The sequence below is a fragment of the Numenius arquata genome, chromosome 4, assembly GCF_964106895.1.
Source record: "Numenius arquata chromosome 4, bNumArq3.hap1.1, whole genome shotgun sequence".
NCBI classification, from domain to species: Eukaryota; Metazoa; Chordata; class Aves; order Charadriiformes; family Scolopacidae; genus Numenius; species Numenius arquata.
This window is the reverse complement of record NC_133579.1, coordinates 40,494,812-40,520,149: the sequence shown is the minus strand read 5'-3', so window position 1 is coordinate 40,520,149 and position 25,338 is coordinate 40,494,812. Positions and strand designations below refer to the sequence as shown.

General features: G+C 40.6%; 1 protein-coding gene across 3 annotated transcripts in view; it reads left to right on the top strand.

The window, feature by feature from the left end:
• Positions 1–25,338, top strand: part of FHOD3 (formin homology 2 domain containing 3) — a 398,400-nt gene that overhangs the window by 315,375 nt on the left and 57,687 nt on the right. For 2 of the 3 annotated variants that reach the window (XM_074146889.1, XM_074146890.1), the window contains 5 exons: positions 1,240–1,374; positions 4,729–4,779; positions 9,652–9,866; positions 16,658–16,957; positions 21,549–22,438. In XM_074146889.1, coding sequence (XP_074002990.1) covers positions 1,240–1,374; positions 4,729–4,779; positions 9,652–9,866; positions 16,658–16,957; positions 21,549–22,438 — 1,591 coding nt within the window. The remainder of the gene's footprint in view (positions 1–1,239; positions 1,375–4,728; positions 4,780–9,651; positions 9,867–16,657; positions 16,958–21,548; positions 22,439–25,338) is intronic. The other variant, XM_074146891.1, reaches the window with a different exon arrangement.

The following is a 25,338-nucleotide window of genomic DNA, read 5'->3' as shown; positions in this document are numbered from 1 at the left end:
TGCCACCATGTTGGGGGAAAGATGCGTGAGAGAAGCCACTCTCCTAGCCAAAGTAGTACTTGCAGTAAAAAAAAAATAATTAAAAATCTGTGTCAAGACCAATCTAAAGTGAATATAAGTATAGCTTTTTTTTAAGTGTATTTGCTACTTGAAGCTGTTTCATGTCAAAAGAAAAATCATTTATGTTTACATTCACAGTTATGATCAGAGAACTGCAGAGAAAGTCCTATGTCAGACTAATTCTTGCTTAGCCATAAAGCATGTGGTAGTAAACTGTTCTTTTTTGTTCATTGTGGACAGAACAAGAACGAATGGGTCTAAATGACAAACAAAACAAGAAAATAAGATGCACAGCAGAGAAGCCTTTCTTGCTGGCAGGGGTAGTTAAGCACTAGATGGATGTGGTAGGTCCATCATTAAGGATTTTTAAGGCAGGTCAGACAAATAGTTTTCATGAACGGTTTGAGAAAACTAAATCCTGCCCTGAGCAAGGAGAGGAAAACGGGTAATCTATTCTCCTCCAGCCCCATTTCCTCCGATTTTTTTAGTAACAACTTTGATGCCACTTAATGATTATTATAAGTAGCTGTTCTGTCCCTGTGTATTTTACTGATGTATTCCCATACAGGATTTGTTTTGCTCTGGCAGCCCATGCAGCGAGGAAATCACAATAGCAGAATTTGTTAATGTGGGAAGAAAAATATGCCCCTACTTAGGAGAGCATTCAAATTCTGAAGGACAGTTCTGACGTCTTCTTTTACTTTTGTTTTTCTATATACAGGATTCTCAGGTGTTTGTGACATCTGTTTTTAACATCATTGCATAACATGTTTGGAAAATGATGAAAAAATAATCCAGCTTTTTTTTTTTTTTCTTGAAAATTTCAAAAATCCATTACGGGATTCAACTTTTCAGTTAATAGGATTATACAGTAAAAAAATATTTAGATAATATTGCAGTTGAACTAGGCTGAAGAATTATTACACGTACTTTATTTGTGCTTCAGAAATTTGGCAATTTAAGAAGCCTACCTTATCTGTTGTTCTTAAGCTCATCACAGTATCTAAAATCAGTTTAGCAAGAAAATACTTAGCCAGTGCTTTGAAGCATCTGTACATAAATATTGCCATGTCATTCTGTTGGTTGGGATTATGTTACTTACTGAATGATTGCTACTCATTTTTTGCCAGTATAATCAATAAAAGTGACACGGAGAAATCTGATCTTCCTTCTCTGCAGGCCAGCTTTGGGTGGTCTCCTTACATCATCTTTTCGGCAGCACCAGGAGTCCTTGGCAGCAGAAAGAGAAAGACGACGTCAGGAGAGAGAAGAAAGGTTGCAAAGGATAGAACGTGAAGAAAGAAACAAATTCAAGTAGGAACCAAATTTGCTCTCAGTCTGTTGCTTTAATGTGTGATGGATCTGTAAATCATTGAGACGTTCAATTGCAAAATAATTCAATTTGTGAATAGTTTGTGTGTCTCTATATACCTTTCTCGATCTAAATATCTTACAAACTGGTCTATTAAACACATCATGAAGAATTTTGGCATTTAGTAAACCAGGTATTTTTTTAAAAACAACTATGTATTTGTCAGTTATACTGACCAGATATCTGCAGAGGCCAGGTTTTATTAGCTAATTTACTTCTTCTCGAAGTATAATCTCTAGTGAGGCATAGAGTTTGAAGATGAAACAGTGAGAGGAAGGGACAGCACTGAGACATCTTTTTGCTTTTATGTTCTGCAAAGTAAAACTGTTTTGAGATCTCAGGATGTATGGGAGTGTTTCTAAACTGGACTTTTTCCTTCTTTGCTGAACACGTGTCTCTTCCTCCTGGAAGCAGCAACTGCCAGAAAATAATGATCAAAACTGTTGCTCAAACCATGGCCAGACGAAGGCCCCGGCTGAATATAGGACTCTCCATTTCCACATCTGAGCCCATGTGGTGCGCTGTGGGATCCCAGGGTGTGCTGCCTGAGGATAGTATGAGGCAAGTCCTCTGCCCCTGTTAAATCCATGCCTGGAAATCTCAGCACAGGCATCAGCAAAGACTGCAGTGGGTTTATAGATAAAGTGCCTGTACCTGAAGTGGTTTGCCTACTGTCTGAAGAGTGTGCGCTAAGAAACCAATTTGTGTCCTCATAAACAGGAGGGAAAAGTAAACATATTTTTAGTAGTTAGAAGACATAATAATGTTGTAACCTAAAGAATGGTAGGATAAATGTTTCATAGCCTTAGATTTTATATTTATGGAAAAGATGGCACTGGGATTCATGTGAGCTTGTTTATTAGTATGCAGGATTGTTTTCACTGTAATCGTCTCTTTAGTAAGAAGTGGAAATGGTCTGTGTCATAGCGAATTTTGAAAGAGGGGTCACTTAGTAGTGGTTGTTTGGCTGGTTGGTTGAAGGAGATATTCTCCTGGCTCCAGAAGATAGCTAGTTTAGAAGAAAATGAGAGGCGGAGAGAAGGTGGAAGAGCACCATAATAGGATCTTTGGCAGCCAACAGCTGCCCAAGTTCTCCTGAAACAGAAACAATCAGGTCTCAGTCTTCAAGCCTCTTCCAAAAACCTTCCCTCTAAGTGGTATCATCAGGCTGCAGCAGGGTGCCACGGACGGCCAACATGATCTTTCAGAATGGAAACTCCCAGACCGAAAAAGCCACCAGGACATTTGGCAGCTTGACCTGTTTGAATAACAGATCTGCACATTTCACTAGAGGTTGGCTACAGTACTTGTTCTGTCACTAAAAGAGCTTCCTTAAAGTCAGAAAACCAATAATTTTTTTTAAATGTACATCTTCATCCCATTACTCCAGAGTCAGAAACTGGTTAACTAAACGTCATGATTGTGTTGCCTATTTAAGACGACAATTTTTCAATGCCCAGTGTTTTCATCTTCTAGATTTGAGCTCCCTGGTCACCCATAAGTTATAACTTGTGTTTGAGTAGAGGGTCTCCAAAGCCACCAAACTTTGCAGACAGACAGCGTCCCACAGTTGATTTAACAGTCTGGCAGGAGGAGGATAAAGCCACAGCAGTCATGGACAGTTTCGTAAGAGTTCTTGGGATTACATTATCGTATCATCAGTCTGGCTAGAAACCCAGTCTCTGAAGATGTATTTTTGATTAAAAATAGCACTTGCAATTCACAGCCTTTAAACTCGTGAGCAGTACTGGATTTACCATCATGACTCATTTGTTATCTCATTCTTTCCAACCGTGCCTCGAGAACATTGCACTAGGTTCTGGCACTATTATTGACAAATTGAGGATAATTTAAAGGAGAGCATCACCAGTTGTGAAAGAGCTTGGATTTAGGAGAAATGTTAAAAAGCTTCATAAGCTGTTGCTAGCAGAAGGAATGCTTTACATAATGAACGTTTTTCTCAGTAGAAGGAATATTGTACCCATTGCAATATAGAAAAATATAAAAGGGTTATTCTTCAGCTGTAGGGAGGGTGAAAGTTGTCAGAGGGGAAAGAGTCATGTTAAAATTTTCCTGCTGAAAAATTGCTAGATTTTATTTTTTTTCCCTTGGGGTTATTCCCATAGCTCTTGTAATTGCAAAAAATACTCTGAAAATATGATAGAAGTATAACCAGTTCAGGGATTCAAAGGTTGTGGAGATAGCTTGAGACAGTAAAGTGTGTTCCATGTTAATTAAGTTTTGAAGAGCACTTGATAGCAGATGTTTGATAGCTGTTGGTATAGTAGAAGATAAGCAATTCATTTGATGACCCAATAAAGATAAAAAATGTTTTATTCATAAATGGAGTAGTTCTGAAAATCTTTTTGCTACTCACAGGTTACACCATAGAAGAATCTAACAGATAAGGTGAAAGTCTCATCAATTTCGTCCACCAGATTCAACAAAATATTAAAAATATATTGTAAGGAACTATCTTGTTGTGATACTGAGTCAGGCTGGACGCTCACTGGGTTTTGCTGTGCTCCAAGTTAAATTTGCATCCACATTTGTGGATGTGACAAGCCTGCCTGAAATCACAGTGCCCAGGCATCCAGCAAAGTTGACTTGGCAAAAGCTAACTATATGGGTCACTTGAGGAGCTGAGGGAGGGACAGCTGAGATAAAGGGAGGTTTGTATCTAAAACTCCGGGTGAAAAATAAAGAAGCGAAAGGTTGCTACCTGTCTGATGATCCTGCATGCACCTTGTAAGAACAAAGAATTGTCCTACTGGGTAATTGCAGTCCACTGTCCTGTTTCCAACCGTGGCAACTAAAACACACTGAGGAAAGGCATATTAGAAAGAGAGTCAATATGGTATGCTCCCTGCCTTGGTCTAGCCTGCCAGGTGCCGCAGTCACTATTTCAGGACATTCTAGATGGAGCAAATGAGGAATGGTTTAATAGCCACTAATGTGCCTGTCCCTTATGGATGAGTCCAGTTCATTGTATCTAATTTCAGATACCAGGTTTCAAAACATGCTTCAAGTTCTTAACTTTTGGGTTTTTTTTATAATTACACGTTATGACCTTCTAAACTATGTATTTGATGTACACATACATGTGGTGTATGCATGGGTAAGTGCAGACATACTTTTCAGCCTTTTTTACAAAAATAATTTTTGATGACGACAGCCTTCATTGTCTCTGACCAGCTTGTTTGTAGTGCTCTTGGTTTCTCCTACTGTGCTTATACTTCTGTTACCTACCTTGTTCTTCTGGTTTCCTCTGCAATTTACTACAATTGTCTTTTTAGCCGTGATTATTTAGACAAAAGAGAAGAACTAAGACAAGCAAGAGAAGAGAGGTTTGTATATAATGCACCCATCCTTCCCTTTGGTTGTTTGCACTTCCTATATTCTTTACTGTGGAGCTGTCGTGTATTTACATTTTTAACTCTGCATGCACAGAATGCTTTTATTCCAAAGGACTTCTATAAGAAAGTGATTGTTTCATTAAAGAGGAGAATGAAGTCCAGCTGTAAGCACAGCAATAAATGAAGAGCAGTGGGGCTGGAATGCATAAGAATGATTGATGATCTATCTTTTATCTATTTGTGTGGGAAATAAGCTTACGCCATTTGCCTTAGAAGTTTGCCCAAATTTAGTATAGTTACAAATTGAATAAGCCTGTCTTTCTCACCCAGTGGGTCCCAAGCTTTCTGGAGGGTCAGAAAAGGCAACTGAGGATAAAGGAAATTGGGGTCACAAGCATTGCAAAACTGCAGTCACAGGCTGATGGAAACGGTTCTGACCCTCTCCCAGCATGTTTTTATCTTTTAGGGCCAAGTTTTCTTTGCCAGTCTCTCTAACATCAGCAATTACAAAGCTTAGCAGTATTTATCGTTGCAGCATTGTTTTAGTTTTATTTAAATAGCATATTTAAGGGGACTGAGGTTTGGGGTTTTTTTTTTTCCTTTTTAAAATTCAATTAAGTAAGTTTAGAAATTCTGGGCTAGGCTGAGAGCTATGTGCTTATGAAAGCACATTTTTCAAGGAATACTCGATTAAGGACCTTTGCCTTTCAGTAGCTTCATCTCTACCTCCACTAGTAACTACACCCTGGAGGGAGCTCTTGTTTTTACCTGGAAAGTATGCATGTTACTGAACAAATAGTAGATGAAAAATCGTCCAGATTGCTTCAGTTCTGCTTTTATGATCCTCCAGAGGTTACTCTCTGGAGATACTTTTGGATTGTCAAGAATTGGAATTACATTATCAAACTATGAGAGCAGCCAGCTCAGAAATCACTGTGTTGCTACGTTTCAGTTTTGGGTTTTGGTGATTTTTTTCACCAAATCATCATACAGGAGGCAGTTCGTTCCTGCAGACTGAATTCTGATCTGTTGTGGCTGAAGTAGCGAATATTAAAAAATGATTTTGACATCTCTAAGAGTAAGAAAAAGTGGATAGGCTTTCCTTTGACCTTCCAGCCAAACCAATTACAAATAGCTTAAAGCATTTTCTGAAATGAAACGCGTCTGAGCACATAAGCATCATACACTGATCTTAGCTGAGTAAAACCTTTTACAGCAAGCATGCTCATCAGTAAGATTTGAAACAAATTAGAAGCGAGCTCTCCAGCGCTTTCAAGTTGTAAGGGAACATGCCAAGTAAACTGTCATGTATTCGCGAAGTGTTCACCAGCAGGGCATCACTGCTGTGTAATCTGAGACAATTTCACTGGTCATTAGGAATGTGTCTTTATCCTTAGGGCTCTTTGGAATTGAAATGTTAAACTACCAGTTCTTCCTCATAAAGAGGAAAGACATATGTTTGCTTTGACAGCACATAAATATTAGGGAACACTTCTGCAAGTGAAGTCTCGCATCAGTAGTCTGTTACATTTGCCTTCCGTAACTTTTCTTTTAAAAAAAACACCTTTGCACAAATGAAGTTTCATTTCCTATAGCAAGTGGAATGTTGACTTCTTTTAACAAAATGAAAGAAGTGTAAGAAAATGATAGAATCATAGAATGGTTTGGGTTGGAAAAGACCTTAAAGACCATCGCGTTCCAGCCCTCCTGCCATGGGCAGGGACACCTCCCACTAGACCAGGTTGCTCAAAGCCCCATCCAGCCTGGCCTTAAACACTTCCAGGGATGGGGCATCCACAACTTCTCTGGGCAACCTGTTCTGGTGCCTCACCACCCTCACAGTAAAGAATTTCTTCCTAATATCTGATCTAAATCTCCCCTCTTTCATTTTAAAACCGTATAAGCTATACTTCATTTTTCTGTCTTCATCCAGCCAATCTCTCTCCTCCAGGCCCCCCTATTTCTTTGTCACTAAATTCTTAACTTTTAATTATCCAAGGGGCTAAAATTCTAGTTAAAATCTGGATTGTATTTTTCCTCCGTATCAGTTTTGAAAAGTAGGAGGTGATAATACTGAGGCTCTGTTAAAAGCACTGCTTTGTCTAAATTGTGTCAAAACTTTGGAGCATTCTGTGCACTATCAGGTCACCCTTGAGCTCCAGAAAACAGGCACCCACTTTTCCTATGGCTCTGGGGTGGCCTCAATATAATAGAGAAATGTTCCTGCAGTTTCAAGGGGTCTGAGTATAACACAGCACCATTCATTTTACATGTTCTTGCTGTTCGATGATTTCAGGCCTTTTTTTTACTTTGCTTGGTTGAGTATTTTCCAGTGGTGGTTCAAAAATAACCCAACAAAGGTGAGCTCTGAAGCCTTCTCTAGTGTGATTTATAGCTCAAATGCTCTCCACCTGCTGGCTTTGCTGGTACATAAACATTTTAAGTCACCCTCGGGGCATTGCTCAGAGACCTAGAGAATTCACAATAATATTTTTATCTAGTTGAAGATGATAGGTGGAATGTAATGTTCATGAGGCATACCAAATAGATAGCCCACAATTTTTTGCCTCTTTGTCTAACCCTTTGGCTGCAAGTTTCTGTGATTTAAAGGAATATGGTAATACGTACCAAAGCAACATATCAGTCCTGTAGTGGAGGAACTAATTGCAGCAGGGGGGTGGTAGCTCATCCTTTCAACTTCTTCAGATTTTGCTTTTCATGAGACCTTTTGTATTTAATGCTGGCATTCATTCACTGTTAACACATTGGGCAGAAACAAAAAAAAAACCTAAATAAAATTCATTTATCAAGTGTGAATTGTTAATAACTGAATCTTGAGTGATTTTTATTTCTCAGTTAAATTGCTATATCTGCTTATTAGGCTTCCCATTTGATAACTAGTTATGCTGGTGTCCTGCCATGAGAGTTCCTGATCTGTTTCCCTTTTTTCTTTCAGTATAATGAACAGATATATTTTGAGAAGGCACATCTATCACATGATAGTCCTCTGCTTTGCTGGTTGGCTCTGCAGCACACAGCTACAGAAGCTCAAATGTTAAAAGCAGCTGAAAAATTGCTGAGGGCAATAAAACACTGTAGCTCTCCCCGTTATAGAAGGATCCATCCAGGTCTTTGTTGTAGTCTGTTGCCAAACTGCAAACCCCTCCTCGGCAGCAGCCAACTGGGCTGTACCTGTTTGAGCTAAGTGGTCCATCTGAATTGCTCTTGATGAGTCTGAGGTCCCATCTGCTCTGCTTCCAAAGAGGCGGAAGGCGCAATACGTTAAGTGACCAAAGTTAAAAGAAAGGCTGGCTTCATGAACTGTAACAAAACATTATGCTAATGCCAGCGAGAGACTTTCTCCTCTATTGAAAAGGCAAAAATCATTCTTGAGAATTGGCTTCATGTTAGAACTGTAAACAGTTCCTATTTTATAACCATACAAGTATGTGGCTTGTTATATTTTCATCCAGAGTCTGTAGGGGTTCTTTTTCTTGCAGAATTTTTTCAAAGCCTGTGCGTACCTCTGGAGAAATAAAAGAAAATGAGTTTGTTCTTCATTATTGCTGTTTGCAATAAAGCAAATTGCCTCTGAAAACACAAGGACCGCTCTTCAAAGAGACATTTCTATGCTCTATCTGGATGTTTGCAAATGTGCATGTGTGTGTGGCTACCATATGTACTAAGCATGTTTGTTACCACATGTGGCTGACTTCTTTACACTGCCTGCTTTTAATGCACCCTCGTACACTAATTCGGGCTGTCAGTGAGGCAGAAGGGGGGAGGAGAGGTGTTCTCTGTTACGAAGTGTTTACAACAGTGAGTTATAGGAGGATGACCACAGTGTTTCGGGGACATAAGCAGTAGTCTTGATTAACCTGTTTAACAGTTCACTTGTGGGTAAGACAAACAGTCTAAAGCCTGATCCAGCTGTATTCATGAATTTATTCCTTAGCAAATAATGGTGGATAAAATTAGCAGACATCTGGAAGAGGCACATATTTCAAAGTTATTTTGGTCGAAATGTATAAAGCACACTATGAAGAATATGATTGGTAGCTGGTCTTAATAAACAGTTAGTGAGTTCTGCCTGCCTAAAATGCAAAACAGATGTATCTTTGTTCTTTTAAAGTGACTTTGATGAATAAACTACATGTGACGTCAGGTCCAAGCTATTGGATGTCTGAGTCCGGCAGAGAAATTTTTTAGAATAAAAAAAAGAAAACTTTCCATTGTAGAGTCTGGAGAGAACAAAGTGAATTCCAGTGCATTGCTCTCAGAGCAAATAGAAGCAGGTTCAGAGACTTTAGATAGTCAATCCAAACATTTATTATTGGTATTATTTTCAGAGAGATCTGGTTTTGTCTGCTGCACTGAACCATTTTCCTCTCCTTGCAGCAAGTCTCAGACTTTGGCTATTTGCATCAGTATTAAGGGGCTCTGGCTTTGGAGTTTTGTTTTTTTTTTTTTTTTTTTTTTTTTGGTTTTTTTTTTTTTTTCCTCCCGTTTTAGTTTTGAGAGAGGGAGGGCTGGGAGGAGGAGGAGGTGAAGGAGGAGGGTGAAAAGGAGGACAGACAAATGCTTCCAAAAGGAGAAGGACTATGCAGGCAGAATACTGTATCTAAGGACTCTTTAACTCTCCTGGTTTTTGCTTTTGTTTTGTCATGAGCAATTTAACGTTTTTCAGGGCAATAGTCTTTGCTTTAGTGTGCATTTTTTGGCAGATTGACCAGGCAGGCAGTTTAGTGCTGTACCCCTTGTGTCAGGAAGTCAGCTCATTCTCTGCAGGTGTTTCGTCCATAAACAAGCATCAGCCACAGACTTCTTTTTCTTTACGGAAACCCTCTGGAATTTAACTTTCAGATACAAATACTTGGAGAGGTTGGCAGCAGAGGAGTATGAGAAGGAGCTGAAGAGTCGGAGCATAAGCCGAGGCAGAAGTGAGCTGTCCTTGAACCTGAGATCTCCTTCAGTCCCATCCTCACCTGTACCCAAGTGTGTCAGCCCTGCATCCATAGAGTCCCAGGAAGAGCTGAAGACCCCTTCCACCCCTTGTGGGACCCCTCAGCCCTCAGAAGGTAAGTGAAAAGGAGGGCAGGGGAAAGGGCGGTGATTTTCTAACAGTTTCTCTCGGGCTAGCTGTGATTTCTGATGCATGAGTGAAAGAGTATAACCACTGAGATGCCAAAGTAAAGGGTCTTATTATATTGTTTCTTGCTGTCTTCCTAAATTTCCTCTTTTTTGATTTGGATGTCTTATAGTCTATTCAAGCAATGAATACACTTCTAATTGTTGCTATGATTTATATTATCATTGCCTGATGCTATTAGAATGGAATAATTGGAAAATACAGCATACAGAGGGTCTTAATTTTAGCATCATGTTCCTTGTATATTAGAAGTTACTGAATACTAAATCAACAATATTCCTGCCAACAGATTTTGCTTATGTGGATTCTCTGAAAGAAATGCAACAGATGAATGCCAAGATTATAATAACCTTCCAAGCAGAGCACAGACTGAATGGGACAAACAGAAAAGGTCTTGAGTTGAAGGCAGGGAGGGTGTGTTGGTTATTTTTAACACCAACAAAAACTCTTAAAATTGTAGCACAAGTAGTAAAGGACTTAAAAGAGACCACAGACAATTAGTAAAAAGGAAAGTATAATTAGTGTTTGCACGGTTGGTTTGCTGTCATATAATTTATTGGTGTACAGAGCAATATTTTTGGTGTTTGCACGTCATTCTGCCACTTGCATCATGTAGCCCTTCTTCAGTCCTGAAAAAAACACCCACCATACAGATTTATATTTACGCCACATGATGTTGCATTAACATTAGGAGCTAGAATGCATGTTGAGGGTGAATTATCACCATCATTCATTTTTATTTTATTTGATTTCCTGCTAGGTGCTATTGGTGATTAATGCATTTGTAACTTGCACTGCTTGGTTTTATTGAGTGTTATGGCTGGTAGCATGCTATAAAGCAAGGCAATTTAAGGAAAAAGTTAGAAATACTGAATGTTGCATATGCTTATCCTCACTGTACTAAGTAGGTGAAGTTTATTTAATTTAGGGTTGTATATTTTCCCAATTATATTCCCAGTTTTCTGGCACCTTAAAAGTCTCGGTGGAATCATTTGAGCTTAAAAAACATGGATATTTTCCTGTAACACTGATATTCAGAAACATCCAGATGCCTTTTTTTTTTTTTTTGAGTGCAATATTGCTTTTAGTGCAAATAAGCTGGATTTTTCCACCATTAGGATTTCAGAGCTGGGTAGGGAGCAAGTATCTCTTTTATGGTGATTATTTTAACATACTTGTCGTGGAAGCATTAAAAAAAAATATTAAGGCATGAAATGGAGCAGCCCAATCCATTTGGAGAATACATTTAGAGCAGGTGTACAGGGCAACTTCAGGCAGCCAGAATATGGCAAAGCTATCAACACGTGGGTAGGCAGGACATCTCTACTAAAACTCTTGGCAATATCAGTAGGCATCAGAGGGCAGCACTTTGGAAGCCTGGCAAATGGACTGCAAGGAGGGAGCATATGGATGGGGCAGGGTAAGCCTCCAGCCAAGGGCAGCTTCAGGCAGATGGCCAGCACAGCACTGGAACAGGGGCCTGAAATCTGCATAGTTGAGCGGGAGCTGTGCATGAGGAAGGAAACTGCTGTTCCAGGCCTACCAAAAGCACTGGAAAGGTCATATGAAGTAATGGACATGTGGGCAGGGCAGGCTCTCACATCTGCAGGTGGCCAGGTTATTGGATATCAGCCAACAGTTGGCAGGCTTATTTATAGATTTTGTGCCATGGCCCCTAGATGATTATTTGAGTTCTTTATGCCCCATAATGTATTAAAATCTCAGCTTTTACTGTTCTTAGGGAATGTTAAGAATTCCACTTAATAGGTAGGAAACTGAGGCATTAACTTGCTTAAGCCAGTTGTAGGAAATAGAGCTATGGACAGAACATAGATTACTTGTACCCCAAGCTGTTGCTTTGAACATGGGAGTCACCGTCTTCCCAAGCAAGGATAAAACTGCAGAAGGAAAACACTTCCTTGGTTCTGTGCATGGGAGCCTCCAAAGACTCTGCAAGAACAGTGTTAACAGATGTGTGATATTCATCTGCAGAATTCAAAACCTGAAGTCAAATGGGAAGTGTGTTCCTCTACTAGCAAAACAATAATTGATTTTCAGTGTCAGATTTATTTTATGCCATTTGTGCTGAAGTATCCTTTGGCCATCCAGTATCTACTGGACTTAAGCAGGAAATGGATTTTTTCTGTGGAACTTTGTCCCATGCCATGAAACATCCCAGTATCTCTACCCAGTATAAAAATCTGGATTTACTGAGCTGAAGTGTTTTCTCATATAGAACAATTGGTTCCACTAAAGTAATCGAGTCTTGTAAGACTTACTCTTGTAAAACTTGGGGTATGGCATTCAGAGGAAATGAAGGCAGTCCCATAACTGCAAAATGGAACTTAATATTTTTTTTCAGAGCAGCTACTTCCTCCATTGCAATTTCATTGGAGAATTTTTTATGAAGTGCACATGTGCAGTAAAGGAGACCAACAATAACCAAGACATCTCTGAAGTCAATCCACAAAGGAATTGGACATTAGCTCTTCTCTGAGAGGAGCAGCTTTTTTAGCACTTGAGGAAGCGAGCAGGCCAACCCAAGTGGACATTGTGAACAGCAGGAAACCTTCTGAACATACTAGTAGCTAAGCAAGGTTCAAATACTGCCTAGAGTACGATTGGTGAAAGCATCTCGGCAGATGGAGAAGCACCAGAGCATGAGGGCACACTGAGGCCATTGCAGCCCCAGTTGAAGATCCAAAGGAACCATAGTACAGAAAGTCAGAGGAGGAACTGAGGTGGAGGACAAAGAAAGATAATTTCTGACTTTATGAAGAAAGAGTAAGTTCCCTACTAGTGAATTCCTGAATTGCTGTGAATTCCTGAATTTGCAGCCTGAGGAATCCTGTGCTGGAGGAACTGAAGGGAGATAACAACCAAGACTTTAAGCGGTGCCCGAACAATTGAACCGAGAGGGCTTGGGTAGGTATAGCTGTCTTCAGACTTACTGTATGCATCCTCAAGAGACACTTAGCATTTGTATCTCCCAGCTCCAAGTAGAGAACAGAGAAAACAGATGAAGATGTGGTTGCCTAATCTATTACCCTGGTAGTGGATTACATGTGGGCCCAGAGGGGTGTTTGTTCTCTCTGAGGGCTTATAACATTGGGGGCTTGAAGTCTTACCAGCAGGTACTAAGGACACAACGTCTTGTGTCTGCTTCATAGTTCGTTTATAGTTGAGTGTCGGAAGAAAAGTCATTTTCCTCCATGTTCCTGTATAGCCTTACAAGTTCGTAGCCACGTTTTTCAGAAGGGAGCAGCTTGCTGTCCTCTCTAACTTCTTTCTCAAAAGAGGGCTATCGCCAACATCCGATTGGATCAGGTTGCTAGGGCTTTACGTGGCCAAGTCTTGAAAATGCAGATTACACCATCTCTAAAAATTACAGAATCTGTACAAATTTATTGAGGGACCCTGCTACCGTCTCTTTTAGTGATGATGCTACACATCACTGGGAGATTTCATTCTTCCAAGAAGTGTTCGCATTTTTTTCCAGTAATACATTTTTAGAGATTAAGTTTTGGTGGAAAAAGAAGGGGGCATATGACACAAAAATTAGTCCTTAAAGCCACATTCAATTTTCCTTCTCCTGATTAATCCAATTGCAAGTAAAACTTCTGCTAATTTAAAGGCCCCAATTTGCTCATTTGTTTTAGTGGAGGAGGGGAAGGAAAGCTAAGCCTTGAAAGAAGTGTGAAAAATAGTATATACCAGTGAAAAGAGATTACCTTTACTACAGAATCTGGCAATCCCAACTTAGGTTTTAAGAACTGTGTATGTGTAAGAATTGGGTTGTTTTTTTTTTAAAATAAAATATGTTGCTTATAATGGCATCACACTTCTTAATGTCTCAGGAATTCCGCCTTTGTTGTTGTTGCTGCTTGATATGACCATGCTTTGCCTCCCTGAGTCCTTGCACTTTCCACCAGCAGAAGTCTGAAGACAGGGCACAGAGCCTGGTCTGTTATTTAAATTTGTTGCCACCTGCAAGGTTGCCACTTAGAGTAGTGTTTTGACTGGTGTGAAAATCAATGCAGTAGATACGGGACTGAAAGTTCTAGCTCGTTTCAAATAGGCCACCACTAAGCATTTGCTGAGAGTTGTATTTTTTAACATCTTTAGAAGTTCTTATCAATATCAGCCCAATGGATTACATGATGGAACTACAAGTGACAGACATATGTCCAGCTTGCTGGTTTTGTTCTAGCGTTTGCTAATAGATCTGATTTTTTAACTGCTTTTTGAGGAAAGTGCTAGTGGACTTGAAAGTTACTTGGGTTATGGGTGGATTGTTCTACCTGATGCCAAATGATAGAGAGACCATCAAAATGAGTGTCAACATATCCCTGTTTTGTTCTACAAGTGCTTAGATTTTGATACTCCTTGAACTCAAAAGAGCAACCTGTGTCAGTACCTTGCTCTTTATTCTTTGTTGTATATTAGATTCTGCTAAGATACTGCATCTTTCTGGTGTGTGGAGTATTTCTGGTGTGAGGAGTACCCAGAATTCTTTTGAACACTCTCATTTTCTCAACCATTTCTTATGGACAACCTGACTTTATCCTATTGAATCTTCAGTGTAGCTTCATCACAACATAAGTGCCATAAGCATTAGCATTCCTGGCCACGTTTTACTCAGCTTCTTTCTCTACCTGAGCTGTTGAGTTGACCTTTCTGGTTATTGCATGACAGCTATTGGTTTTTAGAGAGAAAAATTTAAAATTCATACAAAACTATGGTTATTCAAGGATGAATTGATGACATTTATATACTTGGGCCATTGCAGCATGGCAAGCTCAGTCTTTCATGCTACAGTAACACATTAGTTCCAGGATCTCCTGAAGAATTCCTAAGCTTGCATCTCAGTTATATTAAAATCTTGGCTTGACTTTAAAATGCTCTTGTGCTGTACCTGCACACTGACAGCTGTGGTCAGAAGCACACTGCTGGGATTCAGAGTGTCTGCCAACTTCTTCTTGCCAGCTGTCTATAATTTTGATTTTCTTGTAGGCAGTGCCCAGGGTACAGTCATAGGTAAGATATATTTAGAGAGACAAGGCACATGCAGAGCTGCTGTATTGTTAGACTTTTAAATGTTCTTTATGTAGAAGAGGGATAAGGTAAGCTTCTAATTGGGAGTGTTTTAAAACATCTTAGAGGGGTTTGAGTGTGCATGGACTATATATTAAACATATTACATGTACATTTATTTCATATATATGCATTATAATTGCATGTCTAGTTATTTAACTAATTATACATTGAAAATCAATTATGAAAGTGAAGAAGCTTAGCTACAATGAAATCAGTGGCAAAATATAATTTGCAGTTTAGTACACTTAAATTACTGAAGATGCATTAGTTGAAAGCTAATGTGAAAGAATGTTATTGTAAAGATAGGCACAGGCATTATTAGAAATCATTGTTCTTTGTATGGGTGTCTCAGAAAATAGGATAGGCACGCAACATGAAGTAGTCTTAAGAAGACTTTGTGACCTACATTATTTTGGCTTATGTGTTCTCAGAATAAATCTATTTACCTGTTCTCTAGAGGACTGAAACATTTGGATTGCATTCCAGTGTGATACTTTTTTTCCTTCAAAGATTCGTATAGTTCTTGAAGACATTCTCATTGTACATCATGCAATCCAAAGACCATGACAAGTCCAGAAGGCTCTTTTGCAATATTGTAATGAAAAGTAGTTAACAGGGGAAAAATCAAGTATGACTTGGTCATTGTAGTTCAGCCACCCTACAAGATACACCACAGAGGGAATTTGGGGACTATGCAGAACTAACATGCATGCCCATTTTTGTCACTCTTGCATGGCCATTTCAGCTTTCAGAACATTGCGAGCTGCTTGATGTGAATATGTGTGGACGCTCTTCAGTTTCTTTGCAGCATGCAGAGAATATTTGCATGTGAAAATCTGCTGTTACAGCTAAAAACCCTAAAGGTGAATGAATGAATTTCACTGTCAATGATAAAGCAAGGAAGAAGAAACCAAGTATACTATCAATGGTGTTTGCTATCGATAATCAGGCTTGTCATACACCATATGCCAACCAATTGGAAACTAAATTTGTGCCGTATGCCAACCAGTTGGAAACTTTGTTCAGTTTTGATGTGGCTATTCTGAAGTAAATGTGCATGAAAAAACATATGTTTTTCGTCAGCCAAATGTGTGACAGTGCCATTTCCAGACTGTGCCATTCAACTGTGTTAATAAAACTAATATTTGTATTTTTTCGTTGAAGTGTTCCTCGTCAGGTGAAAAAAGAATGCTCCAGAACCCAAAGAAAACTCAACCAAAAGCCACAATCTTCCTCCTTTTTGTTTTTTAAAAGATCTGTTCCTTCCTGGCTCTGTCTAGGCACTGAGTTGTCAATGTCCTGCTCAGGTGGGATGTCCGTTTTCTGCTGGTTCAAATCCTTATGCAAGTCCAACACTCCAGCTGTGGAAGTATGTATGAAAACAGCGGGCTGGCTCCAGACAGCAAGTGAGGGGGTTTGCCAGGCCACTCTCATGTGCAATGCTGTCGCCGCACAACATTCATCAGTCTGTTGCTCCTAATGTTCAGCATGCCGTGGACTTGCTTTTTATTTTCTTTCCATAAGGCACTTGTACAACTTTCACATCGCTCTCATTTAGAGGGGTGAGCCTGAGACGACTCCGCTGTTAAGTGAATCTCTTTCTCCCGTTGTTCTCTCCACCAGTGAGTGCCAGTGAACCCGAACCAGAGACAGAGACAGAACCAGAACCAGAGCAGGAGGCTGAGGCCGAGCAGGGAACGGAGACACCCAAGGAAATAGAGGCTACAGAGGTGGGACCAGAGAGTGAGGTGGAGCAAGGACCAGAGAGAGAGCCAGAAGAAAGTGCAATACTCAGTGAAAAAGAGAGGCAGAATGAGGAAGTGAATGAAAAAGACAACTGCTCTGCATCCAGCATATCCTCAGCAAGCAGCACTTTAGAGAGGGAAGAGAGAGAGGACAAGTTAACCAGTGACAATGAAACTGGTAAAGTGAAGCTTTTTCAATAATGAAGGGTTGCTGGTGGAAAAAAAATGTTAAATTAACGGCTCTATTGTTGTCTTAATTAGCTAACAAACGCTTTGCGCCTATCTAAGACTTTCTTCACCGTGGCCAAGTCTGATCTACTTTCTGCTTGGAAATCCACAGACTTTAATGGGGTTTCTGTGTTTGAGGGACAGTAAGGCCTTGATGAAATGAGGTTTCCTTTGATTTGAGACCATTTTCTTCCCCTAAGATTAATATGCTAACTGTTGAATCATCATGTTGTAGTGACTTGCATCTCTAGCTCCCAGAGAATTTATTTGGGTTTTCTGCATGTAAAACAATGAAACGAGTGGCTGTGCTGACATGATTTGTCATGAGATTCCAGATACCTTTTCTCATCCTTTTAGTGGAAGATGAAAAGCAATGAGGGCTGGGATTTTTGTTCCTTCCCTCCGGTTCTCCTATCTTGGTTAGGCTTCAGGAAGCAGAGAGAGAGATGTGGGAGCTGCTGAAGATAGGTCTGGGCTGTGGCCATCTTTTGCTTGTGGGGAGGAGGCACAAAGAGACCTTGTCTGGAAAAGATCAGTTCTGAAGTGACCAGTGTTTCTGGTCAAATATGCCACCAGGCACCTGTAAGGGCCTAGCCTGGAAAACACTTTAAGAAGCAGTTTTCTGCCTGGAAAGATCATGACAACCAGAGCTTGTCATGCAGCCCAGACAGGGAGGGAGTAAAAGGCAGATTTTGACCATTGTTGATTAATTACTCCTTTCCCCTTCTTATAGTGAGGTAAGCAAATGCAATGGAATTAGGGCACTTGGTTCCCAAGTTTTCTTAGGACTGAACGGTGGAGTGCATTGTCCTAAGTTTTCTAAATTCTAGATAAGAAAACAAGAATTGTGTCACAGTGTGAAATAGTCTTGCTCTTTCCTGAAAGAGGGATAACTCTGAATCACAAGGATTACCTCACAGAGATAAACTTTCAGATTGTACTGTTCATGTTTAAACCCTATCATATCTTTTTTCTGGGAAGCATTAAGTTATTTTTATTCTAAATATAAGAGCTCTCCTCTTTTCAACCAGCACCGAGATTGAGTTACTTAGAATTCTGTTAAAGAACTGGTAAAGAATGTACTGTTAAAGAATGTATATGGATATATATTTAGGAAAGGGAGGGGAGGCATAACAGGTGAAGGGTGTTGTTACACTGTGGCATAGTCCAAGTGCAAGTAAGGGAGAACAAGTACAGGTTTTTTTCCCCTCATCTTGCTTGTTACCAGCCTGTTACCACTCTAATTAAGTGCTTATGTACTTTTTGTTAAAATTTAAGACATGTACCGTTATTGAAAAATCAACATCTTAAAATTGACTTGGACAGGCTGGAGAGCTGGGCAAGGAAGAACCTCATGAGGTTCAACAGGGAAAAGTGTAGGGTCCTGCACCTGGGGAAGAAGAATGTTAGGCACCTATACAGGTTAGGTGTGGACCTGCTGGAGTCAAGTTCTGAAGAGAAAGATCTGGGGGTCCTGGTAGACAGCAAAATGACAATGAGCAAGCAGTGTGCTCTTGTGGCCAGGAAGGCCAACGGAATCCTGGGCTGCATAGGGAAGAGTGTGGCTAGTAGGTCGAGGGAAGTCATTCTCCCCCTCTACTCTGCACTGGTGAGGCCACAACTGGAGTATTGCATCCAGTTCTGGGCTCCCCAATTCAAGAGGGATAGGGAACTACTGGAAAGAGTCCAGCGAAGGGCAACGAGGATGATTCAAGGATTGGAGCATCTCCCTTATGAAGAAAGGCTGAGAGAGCTGGGACTCTTTAGCCTGGAGAAGAGAAGGCTGAGGGGAGACCTTATCAATGCTTATAAGTATCTCAAGGGTGGGTTGAAGGAGGAGGGAGCCAGACTCTTTTCAGTGGTTGCCAGTGAGAGGACGAGGGGCAACGGGCACAAGCTGGAACATAGGAGGTTCCACTCAAATGTGAGAAAAAACTTCTTCATAGTGAGGGTGACAGAGCCCTGGAACAGACTGCCCAGGGAGGTTGTGGAGTCCCCTTCTTTGGAGATTTTCAAGACCCGCCTGGATGCAGTCCTGAGTAACATGCTCTGACGTGCTCTGGGCAATCCTGCTTCGGCAGGGGAGTTGGACTAGATGATCTTTATGGTCCCTTCCAACTCTAAAATTTCAGTGAAATTCAGTGACCTACGCTACCAGTAGATCAAAGATTTATTAGGTTGTGCTATGAAGGAGGTTTCATGTAGTAAGTTGTTTGCTCTCTAGTAGGTGAGGAGATTTGGAAAGCAAATGAAAGCGCTTTCTCCAGCAGTTCCCACATTCCCAGTAAGCAGTTTGCCATTTATGAGGTGGCCCATTGGTTCTGCCCAGACACATTCAGGACAAAGGAATAAAGACTTTGGTCCTGTCTCCTCCTTCATTAGCCGTCCTGCTGAATTTGTCTTCCAGCAAGTCTTGTTTCTCCGATGGTATTTCAAAGCTTTGGAGAGTTGGTATTTCAGCCTGTGGAGAGGAGGGCAGAAGAGTCCGTCAAGGTAGCCAGAGTTTTCCCAGCAATAGCCTTTGATTAACTAGGGCAGATGGAGGCAGACTTGGGGAGCCAAAATTAGAGATCGTGTCTGGGTGAATTCTGAGCAGTTTTGCAAAGGGATTAAGTCCTGGAGGATGGCAGCTGGTGAAAACAAGCAAGAGTAGGTCATGTGGGATTTGTAGGAGGACTGCTGGGAGAAGTCTTGAACATCTTTGAAGAAGAGGCTGGGAGTAGGGGCAAAACCTCTGTGGGGCCTCAGCTGGGTAAAATCTATGGTGCGGGGAAGGAGTTGCCTAGTCATGCTGTCTAGTGAAACTACCTCAGAGACAAACCTGAGACACTACCTCAGGTGGCAAATCTTGATGAGAAAGCAATCCCATGGATAAAGTCTGAAGAAAAATAAACAGGTAATGGAAGTAGTCAAGCCTCCCGCAGGAAAGTAGAAGGAAACAGTTTTGGAGGTTGTATCCATTGCTGAAAAAATGTCTTTCCGTTGTCTGGGATCAAACCTCTGGACTCATTTTAAAATGTGGTTTAGAGATTGATCCAAAATCAGTGTGGGAGTCATTGTTGTCCAAATGCTTTGTGCTGTGAGGCCCAGCCTACATTTTAATGTGGTGGTACTTCAAAGGGGAGGGGGGGAGTTGTGGCGCCCTGGATGTGGATCTCACTGAGGGAACTCCTTCTCTGAGCAGAGGGCTAGATGTCATGGTAGGAAAGCAACTCCATTGATGAAGGAAGTTGTAAAGGATGTTTAAAAATCTAAAGTATTGAAAAAGGTGGGAGCGTAAAGGCAGAAACAAAGATAAAATGGAAATTTAAGAGAAAGGGCAACTGACAGGTATAAAAAAAAAATCTTTAACCACAAGGGGCCAAAAGGAAGGCAGGCTAGCAACAAAAATAAAATATGTTTAAGAAATAAAGTTTATAAAAATTATATTAATAAAATATGTAAAGACTATGGGGAAGAGAAGAAATCCCATACAGGAAATACAGTTAAGTGTGAAGAATTATCTGATGTCCACTGGAAAAAGAAGAACCATAATTTTTAGACACATTATCCACATTGGGTAGCAGTATTATATTCAGGGAAATAGTAGTCAAAGAGATGCTTACATCATTTATTTTTACAATTTCACTGCTATAGTTTGTTATTTATGGTGCTATCTCAAACATGTTATTTTGCAGATTATTGTTGAGAAAAGCAGTAGTCAGAAAGATGAAGCTCCATTACAGTGACATGTTAAATGATTGTGATGTGGGAAGAAGGCCATTAGGCTTTCAGTGCTGTCATATATTACAGGGAGGGTAACAGTGGTTGATGAACAGCATGCTGAAAAATCTTTTATAAAGGTGCTCATATTCCTAGAAGTAGCTTTAAAAATCTTGCTTATGCTTATACTCACTGAGTTACCCTGAGAGCTGCATCCTGGGTATGCAACCTGCTCTGGGATTCAAATAGTCCATTGTGAAGATGACCCAGGTACCCAGCCTGGAGGTCTGAAGAACAGTCAACTGTGAAAGCTGTCCTCCTCTAGACAGCAGGGAAGGAGGAAGCAGTTTCATGTTCACCTTTACATCAGCCAGGGAAGATCTCTTTTATAAGGAAGTTTTGCTGGGGTCGTTCCAGTGTATGGCCAGGTGAAAAGTACGACGATAACCTGTTAAGGTTAAGCCTCATTCTGGATTACTATAGGTTCTGAGCATTTACACACTGTATAAGTGAGCTGGGGTAGTAACTACAAACATGAAAACTTACAGATTTCAGGAGAAACCTGAACCTTGAAATCCTGACAGCTACACAATCCCTCACGAGCTGCACTGATTATTTTCCGTTCCCATTCCTTTTTGTGATAATTACTCCCAGCCCATCAAGATTGGGCCATATGTCAGCACTGTCACTTATTTTAAAATTTTCAAAGCTACTGCTTGCCCAGTTTCAGACTAATTGTGCATGTGTCCCCCAGTTTTTTTTCTGGTGGGTTGAAGATTGTTCTTGGTGCTCTGGTTCCTTCTCCTTGACTCTTCCTGTCTGTGTGTGTGTGATTGCAGGTCCGTGGTCACAGACCATTCAGGATGCTGGTGTGAATGAGCAGTGCAGCAACATCCTCAACAACAAGCGGTTTATGCTGGACATGTTGTATGCGCATAACAAAAAGCCCAAGGATGAAGAGGAGAAGGAGCTGGAGGCGAAGGAGGAAAAGAAGGAGACGGAGGAAAGCGAGGAGTCGCTCACTAGCCTAGCCAGTAGGATCTCTGTCCTTCAGGCCACAAAGCAGGCCAAAGACGAAAGTGTCAAAAAGATGGAGATCGGAAATCTGGACAACCAAGGCAGTGTGAAAGCCTTTGCAGAAAAATTCAACAGTGGTGAGCTGGCCAAGGGGACAGCCATGCCTGAAGATGAAATCAGTGAACAGGTCTCCGAGAAAACACCAGCACAGCCAAAGAAGGAATCTGACTACATCTGGGATCAACTCATGGCTAATCCTAGAGAACTTAAAATCAAAGACATGGATTTTACAGACTTGGGGGAGGAGGATGATGTAGATGTGTTGGACATGGATATGGGTCCTGGGGACTCCCTTGTTCCCCCTCCTCCACCTCCACCTTCTTTTCTGGGTTTGCCTCCTCCACCACCTCCCCCGCTGTTTGGATGCCCGCCTCCACCTCCACCCTCTGCTAATTTATTGGCTCCTCCTCCACTGTTCAGCACTCCTCAGGGTTTAGGGTCACCCCAGGTTTCTAGGGGTCAGCCAGCATTTATAAAGAAGAAGAAAACCATCCGTCTGTTTTGGAACGAGGTACGGCCATTTGAGTGGCAGTGTAAAAACAACAAACGCTGCAGAGAATTCCTGTGGTCGAAACTGGAACCCATTAAGGTGGACACTTCCAAACTGGAGCATCTCTTTGAGTCTAAATCCAAGGAACTGCCTGTCACGAAGGTACAGCTCGTATTCAGCTTGCTATTATTTTGCTATTGTATTGGTATTCATTGTGGCTTAGATCTAGGTGATTTATGTTATTTATATGAAAACAGTGGAAATCACTGCATGTGTTTCTAGCTTGGTCTATGACGGAAGATATTCCATAGCCTGAATCTAGGAGATGAAGCTAGGGTGGTGTATGTGCCAAGCTGCCCTCTTATCTCAGGTCTACCAGTTTAGGGATATCACTTCAGGTGGGGAGTATCAACAAATTTTACATTAGGTTGTTGGTAGCTGGGTGCTAAACTGAAATCTGAAATCTAAAATATTTTCTGTTACATTCATATAAAGGTCACGGCGTGATGATTCATATCTGTGTATTTGACAGTTCTTCACTTAGTAATATTTTCCTAATCATTATGTGGAAAGGTTAGAATATCAAACTGGATCTGCTGCAAAGAGCCTACACATGTGCTTTGTTCTGAAGGATCAATTTATCAGCTGGACCGAGTTTACAGATAAATGGTGCAGGGGTGTTGGGTTTTTGTTTTATACTGGTGAACAGGCCTATTTTAAATCCTTAATTTGTACAATGTGGCTATCCAAATTTTAGGATAGAGGCTGGCACAGGAAATACCTCTGTAACTAGGATTCTCTCTTCCTTAGGAGCATTGTCATAAAATAAATTCACAAAGTCTGGTGACATGTCTGTTTAACGTTAGACTCGACAACAAAAGGAAGTCTTTTATAGTTACATTTAGTAGGAATTTGAAGTAGCATTAAAAAAGTTATTAGCTCCAACATTTGTTTTTCGTGGCTACATAAACTCTTTTTCTTCTAAACAGAATAATTGGTACCAGGGAAACAGTGTTTTTTCCAGTTAAAATGCTAGTAAAAGATGTCCATCTCTCTTACTTAAATAAATCGCTTTTATGTTTTCTATGTATGCCTATATGTTTTATAGTGACAGAAAAATAACAGACAGTACCTTGAATATTTTACTTCTCTTTGGCTAGCAAAAGTTGTTATATATATTATGTATCATATCTATTATTGTTTGCTCTTAATCTGTGGAGACTGGATGTCTCACGTTAAAAGTTCTATGTGTCATTTGTTTGGGTTATTAACTCCAAATTTTCTAGTAGTCATTCTTGCTCTTCTTGGCCAAGTGGAAACATTGCCATTTGAACAATCAAGCCCCTCAGTAAGTAGCAAACAACAGGTACATAAATACACAGCTGCTGAATTTTTTATGACACAGATGCATGTAGATGTGAAGCATATGGCGTAGCAGCCCTAAAAACACATTCAGCTGATCATTCATTTGGCCAATGCTGAGATTAATTTCTCTCTCTAATTCCTTTTCTGCTGAGGAAGGAATGCTGGTGACGTCGTTGGCGTTACTCTTCATCTCTCTCCCTGTAAATACAAATCTGCCACAGATGGTTCATAGATGGAAGGAATGAGGGAGTTTTCTTAGATCCATAAAACATTTAATTCCTCGAATTGAATGTGGAATTATGACATATTTGCCATTTCCAAAATTTAGCTTTGTGCTAAATGCCAGTATTGTAATGGATCAGTCTGGCTGATTCTTAAATCTTTTATTATCACCAAAAAATTTTTGATAAAATGTTGAATTGTTGAAATTTTGACTTGTTTACTTTTCCAGTCATTTACTGTGCACGTTCCCAAACTACTTTTGGCCATTTCCCCTCCCTCATGCTTGCTTCCCAAACCTTCCTGGGCCGCCTGATGCTTTGGCACAGCTTTTGGCTTCTGGCTGGAAGATGAGCGAGCAGGTTTCTTTGAAATTAGTGCAAGTCTGAGGAATGATTTAGGTGACTGCTTTCCTCTTGGAGACTAATAACTGCTCTCTGCATGAGACGTTATACTTTTGGCTCTCTTTCCACCCTGTCCCGTAACACAGACATAGAAGTCTCATTGTCTCTGTAGAGAAGACAGTGGTGACCAGGGAGTACCGTAGCGGAGGTCTACTCGGACTTCTGAGACTGATGCCTGGTTTTGGTGAATACCATCAAATCTTCCAGGGTAGGAATGGTCCTTAGGTCAAGTCAGAGTGGGAATAACTAAGCAGACCACTGAATCCGTAAAAGACTTGAGGTTTGGTACAAAGATCGCACTCAAATTAGGATAGCTCTCGCTTTTTCCAGACTGCTTGGTTTATTTCCAGGGAGTACATTCCCCGTTGTGTCTCGTTTCTCCTGTCCAATGGCTGCAGTCCAAAACAGGTTTATTCTATAATATCGTAAAGTCTGACTCACAGCTCAGTTGGTTCAGCTGAAAAAAGAGCGCAGAGCAACAAATCAAAAGTCAAATCTCCAGATTTCATAGCAATAGATGGAAGCAGGTGCATGGAAAAGGAACAGTCCAGAAGGATGAGAGGAAAAGCGAAGTCAGGGTGTGTTGGGGCGAGCTTGGCTCTATCTTGCGCGTATGCTCTTTCATACAGCTGTAACCAATTTTACTCCAGTTTCTAATCCCTCACTGTGATTTCCACAACACACAGCTATAAACAGCTACTTCCTGGCTCATGAGAAGTTTTTCATTAAACACAATAGACGGTAATAAAATAAAGTGGATTTTAAATTGTAGGATATAATATGGGAGTTTGAGGGGGAAGTCTGGGAGGGGAGATTCTTGACTTTAGGAAAACTTACGCCACACTGGACAACTTGCATATTGATTATAGTTAGTAGAGCACCTTTAGTTGCAGAAAGTTTATTTTCTGCAATAGAGGACCACAACATTCTGTGTGCAAATAGAAAGAGAGTGATCAGGTATCCCCTCTAAGCCAGTCTAGAATTTCTTTCCTTCTCACTCCGCCAAATAAAGCAGGTATTTTGGCAAAGTACTTCAAAGTGTTTATTTTTCTGTGAAGAGAAATGAAAACACAC